The sequence below is a fragment of the Monodon monoceros genome, unplaced genomic scaffold, assembly GCF_005190385.1.
Source record: "Monodon monoceros isolate NGI ecotype Baffin Bay Population unplaced genomic scaffold, NGI_Narwhal_1 Super_Scaffold_15, whole genome shotgun sequence".
Classification (NCBI taxonomy): Eukaryota; Metazoa; Chordata; class Mammalia; order Artiodactyla; family Monodontidae; genus Monodon; species Monodon monoceros.
The window spans coordinates 23,073,133-23,091,660 of record NW_021703771.1 but is presented as its reverse complement, the minus strand read 5'-3'; the positions used below and the strand labels follow the sequence as shown (position 1 = coordinate 23,091,660).

The 18,528-nt window shown below is 35.9% G+C and overlaps 1 protein-coding gene across 2 annotated transcripts in view; it reads left to right on the top strand.

The window, feature by feature from the left end:
• MAP3K7 (mitogen-activated protein kinase kinase kinase 7) overlaps window positions 1-18,528 on the top strand; it is a 68,260-nt gene that overhangs the window by 13,010 nt on the left and 36,722 nt on the right. For both annotated transcript variants that reach the window (XM_029223970.1, XM_029223971.1), the window contains exons 2-8: window positions 177-287; window positions 3,171-3,236; window positions 3,726-3,771; window positions 4,949-5,087; window positions 13,106-13,230; window positions 15,523-15,651; window positions 17,880-18,010. In XM_029223970.1, the coding sequence (XP_029079803.1) occupies window positions 177-287; window positions 3,171-3,236; window positions 3,726-3,771; window positions 4,949-5,087; window positions 13,106-13,230; window positions 15,523-15,651; window positions 17,880-18,010 (747 nt within the window). The remainder of the gene's footprint in view (window positions 1-176; window positions 288-3,170; window positions 3,237-3,725; window positions 3,772-4,948; window positions 5,088-13,105; window positions 13,231-15,522; window positions 15,652-17,879; window positions 18,011-18,528) is intronic.

Here is an 18,528-nt window from a genome sequence, read left to right as displayed (position 1 = left end):
CAGTACATTTCATTATCTCCTCACTCTAATGAAAATTCATACCTACTCAGTGGCAAATCCAGATCGTGATGATTTCTAAAAATCTTCTTTAATAAATCTTTCAGATTGGCTTCAGTGTTATGCATTAGACTGTTATTTGTTTCTGATTCCGTGAGTTTTTTTTTTTTTTTTTAAAGGTCGTTGGAAGAGGAGCTTTTGGAGTAGTATGCAAAGCTAAGTGGAGAGCAAAAGATGTTGCTATTAAACAAATAGAAAGTGAATCTGAGAGGAAAGCTTTTATTGTAGAGGTAAGTTGAAGTGTCATTTCTGTTGTGTAGTTCTTCACCTAAGATACTCTGTGAATTTAATATTATGAAAAAAAATGTTTCTCGGTTGTCATTTCTCTGTATACTTGAACACCAGCAGTTTGGTTGAACCAAAGGGAATGCCATAGGAATATTTTTTCATTCACACTCTTAATTCTGATTAAAAATTAGGGGAAAAGAGAATTAGTTACATAAATGAATTCGCCCCTGAATTAAAATACAATCTCTTCCATGTAATTCAGGTCTATTTCAAGGCATAGAATTTAAATTTTAAAATAGAAAAGAAATGGTAATCTCTCCCATTATCTAAAATTAAGAAGGGAAATTTTATGCATTCATTTTTGACTGAACATTTTTAGAAATTCAAAAGAGATTATTTTAAGGAAAAACATTTCAAATTGGTTTCTCTCATTTAACACGAAAATTTACAACTCTCTTCTCTTACATATTTGATGATGGAGGAGAATTTGATAATCATGAGATTATTGTATTACCAGCTTCATTCTTTTATGCTGTTTTATATATTAGATCACAGTATTTCAATAAATCAATGGTTTTATCACTTTTTAACTTCATTGGCCAATAGATGAGTGGCCTTTACCTTATAAACCTTCTGAATTTATATCTGTGATTTTATTTAATTATAATTTCAAAATATACTTCATGATACTTTTTAATGTATAACATGAAGAAATGAGAACTTAGTTGTGAGATGATGAAGTGGATTTTTGTAATTAGTTGAATGAGTTGAGAAATGCTGATGAATTGTTTGATGTCATCATGAAGAAAGATGATCTATAGTAGTATGTTCCAGGAGTCTGGCTTTATCTTGCCTTATTCACAATTTTTGTTTATGGTTTATATGAGGTCATTGATCGTATACTGTTGTATTGGCAGTTTCCTAAAACTAGGTAAAAATATGTGTTAAAGGCTAGCAATCCAGAGTCAAAAAGATCATAATAGCTTGGAGAAAAAAAGTTTCTCATCAAAGTTTTGTTGATAAATTGTCAAATGGTTCTCCATGTATTCTTACTTAAAAAAAAACGTTAATCCCCGTACCTCCTCGCATCAAGTTTTCTGCTTCTCAGAGGCAACTACTTTGAGCTCATCCCTTAGTTTTATATGGTATCCCCCAATCCAGAGACTCACACCTTCTCTAAAGAAGGTATTATTATATTTCTATCTCTGTATTTATCTCTATATTAAATATATATCTCTATATTTAGGAAGGTATTACACCTTCTGTAAAGAATCAACCTCTAATCTTTGAGACAGTAAAGAGGCAGTCACTAAGCTGTTTGAAGTCAGGGCTGGAGGGAATCTTTGGTCTAACTTTTAAGCAATCTCTCTGCTCTTTTATTAGCTTGTATGAATAGATACCTGGTACTACCACCACTCCTCCACCTTTTGGGAGGTTTGTGAGATAAATCTGGTTGCTTCTCACTTTTTCTCATTTCTTTTAGGTCTGCTGTGTTAGTTATTGCTAGTCATTTGCTGTCCAACTTCCAAAAATATGTACTGTTTTCTCATTTCACATTCTCTTCATCCTTCTGAGTTTATGCCTTGAAAAAAGCACCTTTACCTTCTTAGTGGTATTTGAGGAGGGAACAGGAATAAATGCTTGAATAATCTGATATCTGAAGCTCAGTAGTGAATCTTAACGAGATGAAATATAATAAATAGTGATATTAAGTCTGTTAGGACTGAAAATCTACAAACGTCGGCTGTAGAAAAATACAGCTTTCTAAGTAGCATGTAGTAAAAAGGTTTACCTTAGTGGACTTCATATGAGCCAGCAATATAATGTAGGTAGTAGAGAAGGAAAGGAAGAAGAAAGGGGGAGAAGCAAAAAAGGGAGAGAAGAGAGAGCAAGGCGCAGTTTGGGGGGATATGTTAATAGAAATTTGAGGTGTAGAGAAAGGGAGATGAGTACAGCCAAACCCCTCACTGACCTCCATATGAATCATTGGATTGGATTGGATAAAACTGGAAGTAAGGAGACCAGTTAGGAGAAGGCTGTAGTAATTACTATAGTGGTTCAGGTTGGAATTGCTAAGGCAGTGGTAGTGGGAATGGAGAAGAGGGAGTTAACTCAAGAGATGGAAGATGGAAGGAAGAGAATGCAGATTTTAAGTCAGACCAAAGTTCAAACCCTGGCTGTACTGTTTCCTAACTCTAGGGTATTTAGCAGCTCATTTAACCTTCTCTGAGCCTTATCTTAAAGGTACCTCATCTTTAAAATGAAAATGATAATACCTACCTTGCAAAGTTGTGAGGATTATACAATATCTATAAAGTGCCCACCAGTGCCCAGCATAGAGTAGGTCGGCTATTCATTCAACCATCACCTTTGAAGATGATGACGATGATGATATGGCTTCTGGTTTGGGTAACTCAGCTCAGTGCCATCTCGGGGATGGCATCCTAACATTTCTTGGCAAAGTTAATTTCTTCTAATTTGTACTTATGCCTTGTACATAACTCCTGTTATAGCACTTGGCACATTGCTTTAATTATTTGTGTACATGCCTCTCCCCCAACTAAACTGTGAGAGCTCTGGGCAGGGATTCTGTGCCATTCTGGGCAGGCACTTAGGACCACAGTGCCTGCTACATAAGAAACAGTAATTGCTGATTGATTACGCTAATGTTTTGTACAATGTTAAGATTTGAATGATACTGTGAGATCACTTCGTTAAAAGTTAGCACTTTTTAAAAGAAACCTTAATTTGTTACAGCTTCAGCAGAAACAGTGATTGCTGATTGATTACACTAATGCTTTGTACGGTGTTAAGATTTGAATGATACTGTGAGATCACTTCGTTAAAAGTTAGCACTTTTTAAAAGAAACCTTAATTTGTTACAGCTTCGGCAGTTATCCCGTGTGAACCATCCCAACATTGTAAAGCTATATGGAGCCTGCTTGAATCCAGTAAGTTTGTCACTTTTTCATTATACTCTGTCTATAAGAAATGATGTGGCAGATACGTGCAGCTGTGTAGTTTATGAAGCTATTTTGATCTGTCATATTATTTCAAAAAAAAATTATATGTGTTTCTAATCTGTTAGCAACACAATATAAGGGAATAGTTGTCTTAGGTGGTCTTATCCAGTAACCTCATCTTCTTAGGAGGCTTACAATATCCTATGACAGCACCTGTTCATTTGCACTGGAAAAAGTCACCACAGATCTCGTGATTATGTTTTTATATACATCTCCACTCTTAGACAGTGGTCCCCTAGAAGACAAGGTCTTAGATCATAGATACCTTTTATTTCCTCTAGCACTATTCACATAGTAGGGGACAAAAGAATGATTTTTAATGCATTTATAAAATCAAAGGTTGAACTAAGTTATCTCTCAAGTTCCGCAAGATGGTATAGCTCTGTGGTTAATTATTCTGGCATATGTTTCCTTTAGGTGTGTCTTGTGATGGAATATGCTGAAGGGGGCTCCTTGTATAATGGTGAGTGTCATTAGACCTGTCTTTATCTAGTAGAGTGAAATAATTGAAAAGCTTTTAATATAAATTGTAAGTTACTTAATGTTCTTCACAGTTTATCCTCAGAGTCCCAAAAGGAGGTAATTAAAAAAAGAAATCTGCTAAAGATTAAAAATGAAAAGACAAGATGCTACAACATTAGTATGTGAAATTTAGAGGTCTAAGGATATCAATCTTTTAAATTGATGGTACTCTGCATAATGTTAAAAGCATTTAAGTAAAGTCAAACTTGCTTTTTAAATAGATTTTAAAATATCTTCATACTTTTAATTTTTTCTTTTTGCCCTCTCTTAGCTTTCAGTCTCCTCTTCTAGAACTCTTTAACCGCACATCCTTATTCTGCTTTATTTTGCTTTTTTCCCCAAAAATAAAATTGTGAAAATTCACTTCACAGAACATTTTTTTTAAATACAGCAGGTTTTTATTAGTTATCTATTTTATACATGTTAGTGTATATATGTCATTTTGATAACAATGAAAGGAAACTGTATCGTTTAGTTACCTTTATAGAACAGAGCTAACCCTTTCACTGTAAGAAACACCAAACATATATATAAATAGTCTCTTGTCACACCATTTATATAAAATAAATTGTAGCATTTTATTTTTTAAATTAACATTATTTTATATAAACTTTTACTTATATTTACTGCTCATGTGATCATCATTGTTAATGGCTATCTGATACTCCCGTGTTTTATTTGGTTGAACTATTTCTAGTTTTTAGCCATTATAGAAAGCATAATTGTAAACATCTTGTTGCACATTTTGTTTCCTTCCATAGTATTTCTCTGTATCTCTCTTATAGTAGTATGTCATCACATTGCTTATAATTTATAGTGTTGTGTGAAAGACTGCATCTGTCAATATGAAAAAACCTGGTAATGTATATTAATTTTACTTGAATGTATGTATAACAGTTAATGGAATCCTATTAAATGTTAGGTACTTATGTGGTAGTTACCCATTTTAAATCATTAACTATTTCCATCTTTTTATTCGGAAAAGAATGAAAAAGCAGGACCGATGGGAGCATGTGTAGGAAAATACCCAGTCGTGTGTTCTGATAGTGCTTGCATTCACCTTGTGTCTTTTGTTATATGCAATAAAGTTCTTTTTAGTTTGTGCCTTTCTTTTGCAGTGCTTCATGGTGCTGAACCATTGCCATATTACACTGCTGCCCACGCAATGAGTTGGTGTTTACAGTGTTCCCAAGGAGTGGCTTATCTTCATAGCATGCAACCCAAAGCTCTAATTCACAGGGACCTGAAACCACCAAAGTAAGTTCTAATAATGTGGTGTCTCTCTCTCTTGCCATCCCCTACCCACTCCCTAATTTAAGCTGGTCGTTGCACATCAGTTTTTCTTCTCTCATCCCCTTTGGCTTGCTCAAGAATGTTTGTTTTTTATTTTTTTAAGATTGTTTACTTTTAACTCACCTTCATCATTTAGTCACTTATCTAAGCTTGCATTTTAGAATGTTGTCTTTAGTGGCATTTTTATTTTAGTTGAATTTTTATTTTTAATAACTTCTACCTTAGATTAGCATAATTCCAGAATCTATTAGTCTGTAAGTCCTATTTTGTGCCCACGGTATGTATTGTTTTCCCTAAATAGTTAGTTCCATGTGAGCAGAGACAAGTCTGTCTTGTTCCCCACTCTATCCCTAATAAGCACAATGTCGACATTACACAAAAATATACAGAGTGGTTATTATTTGCCTTTTCAGAGGAAGGCAAAGGGCATTGCTGGCACATCTGAGTAGAAATTGAAAATATTCTGGATTTCTCCTTATTGAGGATTCTGGGACTTTGAAAGAACTTCAAAATTCCCTACATGAATATTTTTAAAGGCTAAAACTTCGTGGATTTTTTGTTTCTGTGGGTACACGATTAAAGAAAACATACATATTTTTGTCCCCATTTCTCTCTAATTTTTTTCTTCTCTGTCTACCTGTGAGAAAGTAAAAAGTCCCCATATGCTCTTTCCCCTCTACCCCTGGCCACCACATCAGTCCTCAGATAAGAGGTATCCCCTAGGAAATCAGTCTCAAGTATTCCATTCTCTTGATGCTGGTTTAAAGCATTAAAGCATCCCTTCTGGGTATAACTTCTCACTCTCCTATCTAATCTGATACACTCTACATAGGTTTCAACTCTTGGAATCACTGTTCTCGCTAGTGTACCTTATTTCCACCTCCAAGCTTAAACTGATTTCCCTTTCCCCAGGTCCCTGGTCAAATAATGTTTAAGCCCTAGATTTATGATACTTTTATTTTTTTAACTTGACTCCTGAGGTTGTTGTTGCAGCTACCTGTCTTGGGTAGTAAAGAAGAAAGCACTTTTTTTTTTCCTAGTTTTGGAGACTGTGTCCTCCATACCCCCCCCCATTTAAAAGAGTTGAATTATCAAAGCAAACTCATGAAAATCATAGCTCTTATCCAGCAACAAATTGACTGATTTAAAGGATACAGGCAAGTAATCAGGCACAGACAAAGCATTCTTTTCCTGGAGGAGCCAGAAACCATTAGATGCAACTCCCAAAAGTCACCCGTCTGCCTTAGGGCCTTTTTGGCTTTGGAATAACTGAAGAGTTATTAGACAATATACTTTCAAATATCTCACAAAAAAGTTATTTTTGTTTTTTAACATCTTTTATATTCCATAATTACACAGCTTAAACAGCTACCTCCATTCTCCATCCAACCATACCCCATAAATCCGTAAATGTTAGGTTTATTTAACCGACGTATTTAGACCAGATACGTCCTACCAAAATCATCTACAGATGGGGACTCTCCTTTTGCTAATAAATACCATTAACATATTTAGAAGAGGTCTGGTCTGTCTAGGTTATTAATTTCTCTTGGGCATCCTCATGGTTGGACTCATCCTGTAGTGTTGCACATTTCCTGTGGGGCACCCAGCATACAAATTGGGCTTTAGAATTAGAATTGATTTTTCAGAATGTACTGGGGAAAAGAAAATTCTTTGGAATGACTGCTTTCATATATAATTGTATATACAAATACATGTACTGTATCTTATTGTCACTGGAAAACCTTTTGATTCTGTGGTCAGGAAGAGTTCCTCAGAATGGCATATAAAGAAGGGACCTGATGATGTGGTTAGGTGTTTTATACAGTATCAACTTGCACTAGTGCCCCTGTTTTATTTATCTTTTGCAAGTTCATCCAAAGTCTTATGAGTAAAGGAGTACTAATTGTAGCAATAATAATATAAAAGTCATTCAGAAAAATTATTGTGATATTTTGAATGTACCAGGATGAAACAAGGAAGTCAGTTACAGAATTCTTATCTTGGGTTAAAAGTAGTAAGAACTTAACAACAATGAAACAAGGAAAAATTTTTTGTTTGTTGAAGTGCATGTAATTTGCATTTAACATTCTTTCCACTTAAATTGTCATAGAAGTATTTGTAGCATTATGGAGATGTGAATAGTAGTTTATCTGGCTTATCTTAGTCATGTTGGACTAAAAGAAAACTAACTTTCTAAGTAATCTCCCCAGTTAGAATTTTGTAACAAAATTATATACAAAGAATTTATTAACTGTAATTATAATGAATCCCCAACCCGATGTTGAATATTGCTACAATGTGATGATGCAAATTATATTACCCATCTTTATTTCTGTTTGTCATCAAAAGGAAAACCTGAATAAGAGAATGCTACTTGGTGATTATATTTGCGTAATATAGCACCTAGAAGAGTTGGAATCTTAAGTTCAGAAAATTTTCTGGAAATCTTTTATTGGGTCATTTTAATCAAGATAGGGTTATACTCTTACCACACACACGTACTCTAAACATAAAAATGGTTTGGGGATTGAACATTTTTAGAAACATCTTCAAAATAAGGACATTAAAAATAAGGATAGGGCTTCCCTGGTGGCACAGTGGTTGGGAGTCCGCCTGCTGATGCAGGGTACACGAGTTCGTGCCCCGGTCCGGGAGGATCCCGCATGCCGCGGAGAGGCTGGGCCCGTGAGCCATGGCCGCTGGGCCTGTGCGTCCGGAGCCTGTGCTCCGCAACGGGAGAGGCTACAGCAGTGAGAGGCCCGTGTACCGCAAAAAAAAAAAAAAAAAAGGATAGTTGTTTTCTTTCTTCTATATTGTTCATTTTTACTTTACTTTCTTTAATTATGTATATGTTGTTATTTTTAAAAATGTAAAGTAAGTCTTTTCTGCCTCCCATTTCCAATCCTCAGAGATAAGCACTGTTTTGTTTTTTAAGCATGCATAGATTACACTATACATAATGTTGCTTTTTTCACTTACTGGGACATTTTTTTCATATTACTATATACAGATATTTACCTCTTTATTTTTAATGGATAAATAATATTACTTACTACCTCTTAAGTAAAGTGAGTTATTAAAATAGAAACTCTTCTTGGCCTGATGGGCAGTTTTAGACTGGGAAGATTTAATTTATAGAGCTGTTTTTAGAAAATACCATGCTGCCGAATCAGTTGACATTTTTGTCAGGCCCTGTAAGGCCCTAAATTCCTAAATTGGTGCTTCTCAGCTTTCCTCCATACCCCCCCACCCCCCAGAACAAAGTTATGATGTATATAACCTGAGTAAGTCTGAGAGTAGGGACAGAGCTTAAAAAGCCTTCTTAAGGAAAGTTGCGTAAGAATTTTGCATTTGACTTCCTGTGTTAATGCAATTTGTTTTGAAGTCACTGTTAGGGTGTTAAAAGATACTTACAGTTGAGTAAAAATGTTAGTCTAGGGAGATGTGCTGGCTTTAACCCGGGGCTCTGTTGGCTCCCTGCCACTTATCCCAGCATACACTAATATATTGGCAAAATTACATACCTTATTTTGAGAAGCACATGAAATTTAAGCCATGATATGTATGCATTTAAAATCTAACATCCTGTGTGTGCTCACAGGGATTGCTTGGACTCTTATACTCACATGATAAGAATTTTGACACTCCAGCAATATGGCAAACCAGATAAACTGAAAAAACATCCTACAGCAAGCACCCAGAGATGCTACATATTACAACAAACATCCTTTTACACGCATAGGTGATCTTAGAAGAAAATAAGGGAATCATTAAGCCAAAGGATGGAGAGAACTGAACCCTGAGTGGGAAGCCAAGGGCTCTCCTGTGAGCCTCTGCCAGTATCTAGAATGTAGAGGCCCAAATTTTAACAGCTTCTGTTTAACGGGATGCAGACCCTTTGTTGTGCACCAGGTGAGGGAGCAGAACTGAGACCTCTGCCTAAGTTCAGTATCTTGGACGGAAGAACTAAAAGAAAAGTTGACTAGAAAAAAAAACCCATTTTCTGACTAGACAAGCTTTTATTTTTTTAACTGAGAGTCTCCCCTCATGCTGTTGTGAGTTTGAATCTGCTCTACTTGCCCAATCAAAAATATCCCAACAGGACAGGTTAAAAGTGCTTTGGGATTGGTGGTGTCTCAGGGCATTCAGGGTGACTGAAGCTATTTTAAAGTCATATACTTTCAATTCAGGTCTTTAGGATTTTTCCAGATTAAGATCAATCAAATATGAAGCCACAGTAAAAATTACCACACCCATAAAGATGCAAGTTACCATGAGTAAAAGTCAGCATAAAAAACACAAAGTGGAATAAAGCCATCAAATAGTAAGACTCCAGATATTTGGAATTATCAAATATGGAGGATAAAATATATATGCTCAAATTATTTACAGAAATGAAGGAATTAAAATGTGCAAGGAATGAAAACTATCAACATGACCAAAAGAACTAAATAAAACATTTAGAAATAATTAAAATTTTTAAATGGCAGATATGAAATAGGTGACAAGAGATTCAGTGAGCTGTAAGATATATCTGCAGTTACCCAGAATGCAACACAGACAAATAAATGAAAAAAATGATAGGTTAAGGAACATGGAGAGAAGGAAAGGGAGGACTAACAGCATAGAATTAGAATTCCAATAAAAGAAAATAGGATGGGGAGAGACTAATTCAAGAGGGGTTAGCCAGGAATTTTCCAAATAAAAGATATGAATTCTAAGCAGGATAAATGAAAAGAAATCTCCCCTACGACGCACCATAATGAGGCTACAGAACAGCAAAAACGGGAGATTTTTCAATCAGCGAAGCGATTACCTGCAAAGGACTGACAGTTAGACTTAAGTATACTTTTCAACACCAACAATGGAAGCTAGAGGACTGGAATCGTAACTTCACAGAGCTGAGAAAAAATAGCTCTCTACTCAGAATTGTGTACCTGCCCTAAATTACATTTAAGATATTGTGAAACAAAACCTGAGTGAATTTATTGTAAGTAGACCTTCATTAAAGGTGTTTGGGGAAGAAAGAAAATGATTACATAAGGTGAGCATAAGATTCAAGAAGGAATAGTGAAATAAAATCAGTAAACATACATTAAAATAAACGTTGGCTATATAAAACAGTAGTACCTCTTTTGCATTTAAGAGAAGATGGTTGGAAGGGATTCAAAATAAAGAATTGTTTCTACTGGTTTGCAGAATAACCCACATGCCTATAAGCCTTTTAGGTAATGATGTAGAGAGTGATTTACATTTTTAAATGTATAATTAATTTTTAATAATAATAAGCTAATAAAAATTATCTTTTGTGTTCATGGTTCTTTTTACACTTTCAGATTGCTTTATATATTTCAGTTCTTAAAGGAGTACCAAATTGCATTGGGATATGGAAAACCTAAGACTATGAGTACCAGTTCCCTAAGAGACTCTGATAGCTGAGTATAGTAGTTGTTTTAACACTGGCTGCTATAGCCAACATGAGGCTTATCACAGCAGAAATTTATTTCTGACTCAGGTGAAATCCAAAACATATTCCTGTTTGACAGATGACCTTCCATATGGTCATTCAAGGGCCTAGTTAGGCTCCCTCCATCTTGTACTTCTGCCACCCTCCAGGACTTTGGGGACCTCTGCATTCAGCCAGCAGGTAAAGAGAATGAAGCTGATGTATGAGAGGTTTGTGGAGCCAGACCCATGGAGTGACCCCTGTCCCTTCTACCCACATACCAGTGGCCACAACTCAATCTTAGCCACACCTACCTGCAAGAGAGGTTGGGAAATGTCTTCTGTTCTCCAGAGGAAGAAGGGATGGATTTGGTGAGCAGCTGGTCAGTCCCAGCCACATCTGCATGTGGTTTCTACTACTCTTACCACACAAGTAGAACCACTTACTGCCCTTTGCCAGTTAAACATCTTGCAGTCACCACCTGGCTCACAGTCCAGGATCTCAGGATGCTGTGTAGTCCTCTCCAGCAGGTCTAGATGCAGCTCCTCACGGTCTGGAAACAAATGAATTAGAAAGAAAAGTTATCTGTCACCCCCCACCTCACACCTCCCAGCACACATACACACACACAAAACAGTAGAAGAGAGGCCCATTAGTAAAAGGCTCCATTGGGAAAAGGAAACAACAGAAACATACAGCAGCTACTGGTCTGTAGCAATGAAGTCCTGCATTTTCTGGTCCCTCTTCCCTGGAGTTGTGAGAGGTTTGTCTTTTGATCAGACTCTGATCCTGCCCTAGGAGAGGAACTCCTTTTTCCATTGCTTGTGACTCCTAGCTTCACCCTTTAGTAGGCTTCTCCTTGTCCATTCTCTGTAGCAGTGTCAGGAGTAGGTGTTGGGCCATATACTCTCCTCAGAAGCTGTCTAGCTTTTATAGCCTGCTTCCTGCTTCTGCACATCTGGGGTCCGAGGGCATTGTACGACAGTCAGAAGCGTCTTTATTCCAGGCCTGTGGTTCCGTTGGCAGTATAATTTCCTCAGACGCGGGCTTTTGATCCCCCAGGTTCCAGTCAGTTCCATGTGCCTGTGACTAATACTACCACAGTTCTTTCTTAGACAAAATCTTGAGCCTGGTTTATTGGATTCCCGGCCTCAGTGCCTTTTCTCAACTAAATGGAGGCACCTTGAAGTCATGAAGCTGAGATGGGAAGTACTTTTCTCTTAATTTGTTCTTTGCTGCAATGCTGTCTTAATGGGCCTTTGTGAATCTTATTTCCTGCTGTTTGGAGTTGAAGAAGTCAGCTTTTCCAGTCCTTTAAAGCCACAAATCATCACAGGAGACAAATTTTACCAAATGTTTTGCCACGTCATTACATGGATCTCTCTCTTTCCAGCTTCCACTTTCAGTGTTCTTGCTGCCTACTGCTAAACCAACACCAAATATGTTAGATTTTTGTTATAGCAACACCCATTTCAATACCATTTCTCATATTGGTTACAGTGATGCTGTTGTATAAGCCCTGAAGTCTCATGGCTTAAAGTACAAAGTTTGTGGGTTTTGCTCGTAAAGTCCAAAGTGAATGTTCCTGATGCACATGGTGGGTCAGGATCCCAGATTCCTTCTGTCTTGTAGTTCAGAATCCTGTGCCTTCAGTGACATATGGGGAAAGGAAAAGGAGTTTATATATGTGAGAGTTCATATGGGCCGGGCTTGGAGGTGAAGTACATCACATTCTATTGACTAGAATTGTCATATAGCCGTACGTAATTGCTCAGAAGGCTAAGAACTGTACCCAGAGAAGAAAGGAAATAGGGTCAGTGAACAGCTAACCAGTCTTGCTATGTTAAGCTAAAGACTCATTTCTGCTCACTGCAAAGCAGGTGAGCAAAGCAGGTTTGCAAACTTCAGGACCATCATCCACAGTAAGAAATACTTCACAGTCTATCGTGTGTACATATTAATGTATATAGAACTGAAACTGAACTTCCCTGAAACAATGTTTAATCTTAGTAGTTTTGATGCACTTTGATATTTTCTATTTTATTTTTTAAATGCTGTCATAGTCTACTGAATTGGTTTTGTGATGTAGGTTTCCAGATCTGTGATCTAGAATTTTGTGACTAGGTTTCTGCCTGTAGCTTGAAAAACACTGGTTAAGGTTAAGTATAGGGGGTGAACAATTTATGAAAGTATTGATATACATCCACTCCCATTTCAGGACACCATAATGTTCACTTGCTAGATGTTTTTTAAACCCCATGTTTTATTTTGGCCCACAGAGAAGCATAGTCACGAAAAATTATGGAGATAGAAATGGAGACATCAAAATTTGGGTCTAGCAGTCTCCCTAAGAGAACTAGGTTAAGGTCAATTTTTGCTGATATTCCTCTGTATTATTAAGCTGTTACAGGTGAGTGGGTAACATTTCACGGAAGTTGAATGATGACATTTTGCTTAACCTTTTCTGTTTCCACAAATGTCTCTTATTGCAGAATCAAATATTGGTCTTATAACCTTTTATTTTTTAAAACAGCTTGCTGCTGGTTGCAGGGGGGACAGTTTTAAAAATCTGTGATTTTGGTACAGCCTGTGACATTCAGACACACATGACCAATAATAAGGGGAGTGCTGCTTGGATGGCACCTGAAGTTTTTGAAGGTAAAATGGCAAAAGCATGATGTGACTGATAATCTGCCTTATTACTCCATGTAAATCCAGTGTGTTTATGGCTTTGCCCTGTTTCCATGGTTTTATTTCTGCATAGTATATAATTATAAGATATACACTAAAGTCTAAGGAGGTATTAAATAAATATAGCCTTAGATTTTGAGTCTCACAGCAAGATTTAAGTTGTCTAGCACCCTCTATGAAGTTCAAGCATATGTACGGTTGATCCTCATTCTCAGGTTCCATAACTGCAAAATTGCCTACTTGTATCCTAAAATCAGTACTCATAATTCTTTCATAGTTATTCACAGGCATGAACAAAGCAGGGAAAAATTTAGTCACCCAACACACACCTTCCCAGCTGAGGTCAAACAAGGCAATGCTCTGCCCTGTTGTATCAGTTCTTATATTTTATCACTTCTGTGATGTATTTAGTGCCTTATTTTTTCCTTTTTTTGTGCTTTGTGTTGATGACTTCACCATTTAAAATGGCCTCTACGAGTAATATTGAAGTGCTTTCTAGTGTTCCTAAGTATCAGAAGGCTGTGATGTGTCTTACAGAGAAAATACATGTGCTAGCTAATCTTCATTCAGGCATGAATTACAGTGCTGTTGGCCATGAGTTCAACATTAATGAATCAATAATTTATATTAAATGAGGTGTTTTGAACAGAAACACACATAAAACAAGTTTATGTATTGATCATTTGACAAAAATGTCAACTGATCAGTATAGGAGCCCAACCCTGTAATTCCCCGAGGAGCAGATGATTCAGTGTTCACTAATTCAAGGTTCACAGCAACTTTGTAGAACAGTACTGGGAATAATGAGGATCTACTGTGCTTTGTGTTGGTTTCCTAGCGATTAAGAATTAGCAGTTTAAAGTTTAAATGAGCATGCCTTAGAAAGAATGCAGGGACCACAAGTAAAGATACTAAGGACCTTAAGTAAAGGATAAGCTTATGCCTACTTTGTTTTACGTCTCTGTGTCTTACTGAAGTTCTAAAAGAGTGGTCCATAAATTGCATATGAGGTTTCTATATAAAAACATCAACTTATCTTTTAAATGAGAAAAGTTGAACTGAAGATGTGTGATTCATATGTTAGGAAGTATGAAAGCCCATAAAATTCAGAAACATTTAGTAATCAGATTCTGATTTTGACTTATTTTTTATGAATTTAAAATTTTTTGTTCTTTGTTTTTAGCCACCAAGAGAAAAAAATTTGCTATGCAGCTGGTCACTTGAGTGGAGCTATTTTGCCACAAAATTCAGTTAAAAAGTTAGTGGACAAGCAAGTGTTAAATTATATAAAATTAAATAATGCCGCCTGTTTTCAAGTTTGTATACAGAATGCATATAATTGGCATTGTTTTAAAATTATTTGTTTATTTCATGTGCCTTTCTTTGAGTTAAAATAACACAGTTATTACTGTAGTGTGGAGAGCCGAAAGATTTGTTTATACAAAAGAACCAAGAAATAAAAGTTGCTGTTAATTGTTTAGAGCAACAAAGCTCAAACTGTTAGCCTATGTAGATTTCTTCACTTCTGAAAGATGTCAACACCTGTAGCCCAAATCAGATTGTAAAGTCATTGTAACTCTTACAGTGCACTGCCTAGTGCCTTTGTAAAGTACATGCATAGCTATTGCTGTAATAATTGGTCACTGTTATAGTGGGTTGTTCGTGGGTTTGGGGGGTTTGTTTGGCTATTTAATTGTGCTGATTCACCAGCCAACTTAGTAATCATATAAATTTTGCTGCATAATCTGCTTACTGTAAATTTGTATTCATAGTTTTTCCTGCTTACAACTTATTTTTAAGTTTGTAAATTAATAATTTTATCTCACCAGATATTTTGAAAAGAAAATCTTAACACTAGATTAGAAATTTTTTCTGCTTTGATAGTAGCATCAAGAGAATGGGAGAAGAACATTTAAGATTAAGAAATTATAGAAAGGAGTGTACAAATGTTTTATACTTTGCCCCAGAGAAAATATAAGTCTAAATAAATAAAAGATAAGGTCTGTGTTTCTTGATGAGAAGGTAAAAAATGACCAGCTTTCTAAAGTGGATTTTTTAGTGCATTATTAATACTTAACTCCTTTTAAAAATGTATTTATTGCAAAGACTTGAGGTCTTCAGAAAGAGTAATTTCTCAGCTCTACATGGGGCATTCTCTTGTTTTTGTACATGATGCTCATTCTTAAAATTTATGAAAGCAGTTGCTTCTGTTAGTCATGTGGGAAAAAGTCTTGAAACTTTACTACCTGTTTTTTCTAGGTAGCAATTACAGTGAAAAATGTGATGTCTTCAGCTGGGGTATTATCCTCTGGGAAGTGATAACACGTCGGAAACCCTTTGATGAAATTGGTGGCCCAGCTTTCCGTATCATGTGGGCTGTTCATAATGGTTTGTGAAAATTTTTTCTTCAATATATTTTATATATTTTATTCCTATTTGGAAATTGTTTCTCCCCCAAAGAAGACCATTTATCCCTAATATTAAAATATACAATTTCTTATTACCAGCCTCCAGCCCTCCCCCCTACTCTAAAAACGGGCAAGGGCTGGGAGCAGTCCTGGCTTTGCACAAAGCTGAGAAGGTTTGCTGGCTGTGCTCATTAGGGAAAGGCCATCAGTAGACAGCCAGAGCCAACTATCTCGGTTGGCTCTCTAGAGGGGACAGAGAAGCACTGGACTGGACTCTCTTGGAAAAAATAAAATTTAAAGATTAAATTAAAATCTCTCACATGGTTCAGATAATTAGGGAGCTATTGCCTTTTTCTCCTTAGGAAGCAAGTGTCTCATTGAGGAGAGAAAGCAAAGCATAATACAGTAAGTCCCCTACATACGAACGAGTTACATTCTGAGAGCACGTTCTTAAGTCCAATTTGTTCATAAGTCCAACAAAGTTATCCTAGGTACCCAACTAACACAGTCAGCTATGTAGTACTGTACTATAATAGGTTTATAACACTTTTCACACAAATAATACATAAAAAAAACATAAAGTAAAGAAAACATTCTAAACCTTATAGTCCAGTATCTTGAAAAGTACAGTAGTACAGTACAACAGCTGGCATACGGAGGCTGGCATCAAGTGAACAGGCAAGAAGAGTTACTGACTGGAGGAGGGAGAGGAGGTGGGAGATGGTAGAGCTGAGGGATCGTCAGCAATAGGAGACAGAGGGCAAGCTGCAATTTCACTCACACCTGACGTTGATGGAACGCATGTTCATATCTTTGAAACTTCGCAAGTTGAAGGTTCATATGTAGGGGACTTACTGTAATAAGTGTTGTTACTTAAGCTATTCATAAAGGCAAAACAAAGTGCTTCACAGAGCACTTCTTTTTATCTTCTCATTCATTCTTATGAGGCGAGTACTATTATTGCCTCACTTTACAGTGTTACACATTAGGGAACTGAGACCTAGAGCAGTTAAATAACTTGACTGAGGTCACAAGATTAGTAAGTGGTGTTGCTGGGATTTAAATCTGGATCTTTCTGGCTCAAATGCCCATATTTTTAAGTTATATTGATTTATGGACACAGTGTCCTTTCATCCCTCCTATTCCTTTTATACCTGTAGTTACAATGTTTCTGACCACTCATGATATTAGAATATATCCTTATTAATCAAGTTACTTCCCAGCTGCTTTGGGAAAATAAACTTTTCATGAAGGGAAATTGCTTAACGTTCTAACTTTTAACATCACTCTCTGTTGTTTAATTTCTATCACTTGATTATAATTATTCTGATTAATGGCATTTTTAACACACTGTTCCACATGTGACAGAAATAAATATATGCCTCACTATTTTGATCATTCATAGACATGTCAGGCAGTAATCTGAGTAATCTCAAATGTGTTTACCAGTTTCCTATGCTGCCTTTCATTGTACTACCTTTCTTGTCATTGTAGAGAATGCTAGAGCATTGAACAGGACAGTTTGTTTTCTTTTTCTGTCAGTTGTCAGTAAATAATTGAATGTCCATGAAGTAAGGAATAAAAGAACTAACTTATTAATTGATAAATTTACAAAGATTTCTTTATACTTGAGGCCTTATTTAAGTTAGGGACCTTACTAATGATATTATAGTCTTGTTAATTACACAAAAGTTGGCAGTTTTCAGCTTGTGAAATGATTGATTCACAGCAACCCTAAGACCTGTCTCCCACAAAAGAGCCATTTGGAGGTCAGTGAGTATAACACCATAGTTGATGACTTTTGACATATGGAAGATGATTTGTCAAACACATTTGAAATTGTTACGATAAATCTGACAATATAGTTCAAATAAGATTACCTCAAGCCACCATTTTGTTCATAATAAAATACACATTAAGCCATTATTATTTGTTAAAAGAGTATTTATAGCAAATGAAATATTAACTTTCAGTCATAATGTATATAAAATTTTAATTTGGCTTCTCAAAAGATGTAGCTTCTGTTTTATGAAAATATAATGTTAATCCAAAGGACAAAAAAAAAGGTACTTTTAGTCCTCCTAAAAAAATCTTAAATTACAAGATCTGTAAAATAAATAACACTTCAGAAATGCATATTTAAAAAAAATTACACCATTCTTTGAGTAAATACATTCTTTTCTCCCCTCCTCTCATTTTCAATTGTAGGTACTCGACCACCACTGATCAAAAATTTACCTAAGCCCATTGAGAGCCTGATGACTCGTTGTTGGTCTAAAGATCCTTCTCAGCGCCCTTCAATGGAGGAAATTGTGAAAATAATGACTCACTTGATGCGGGTATAATCCTTCTTTTGAGGGGCTTTGGGTTTAAGGGAATTTTATGTATACTGACTTTTAATGGGGTTTTAAAGTAAAGGGACAGTATTGTTCTTTTTTTGCTTCATACTTATCTGTATTTTCCATGTTAGAATGGGTGTTCTTTACTCATATAATCAGAGGAGGAAACATTCTTTTGAAAAAAAAAAAAGAACTAGTTCTTTATAATTGAAAGATGGCAAGACTAGGTTTCTGGACGTGCTTTTTCCTTCTGCTCAACTTAGTGGACAGATGTGTTTGTTTCTGGGCCTGTTGCCTTATCTGTAATGTGAGAGAAGTTGAATTAGGTGATCTCTAAAGCCTTTACAGGACTTGGGTATTTTATGGCTCTAATACTTGCTAAGTTTTAAAGTTTCTTTAGTAGAGATCTTTATCAAGCAGTCATTTATGTAGCGCAGTAGAGAGGTTTCATTCCCAGACACATTTATCTAAGTAATTTTTACCTTTTGGTTTTTCATTGCATATTTTCAGCTTTTCAT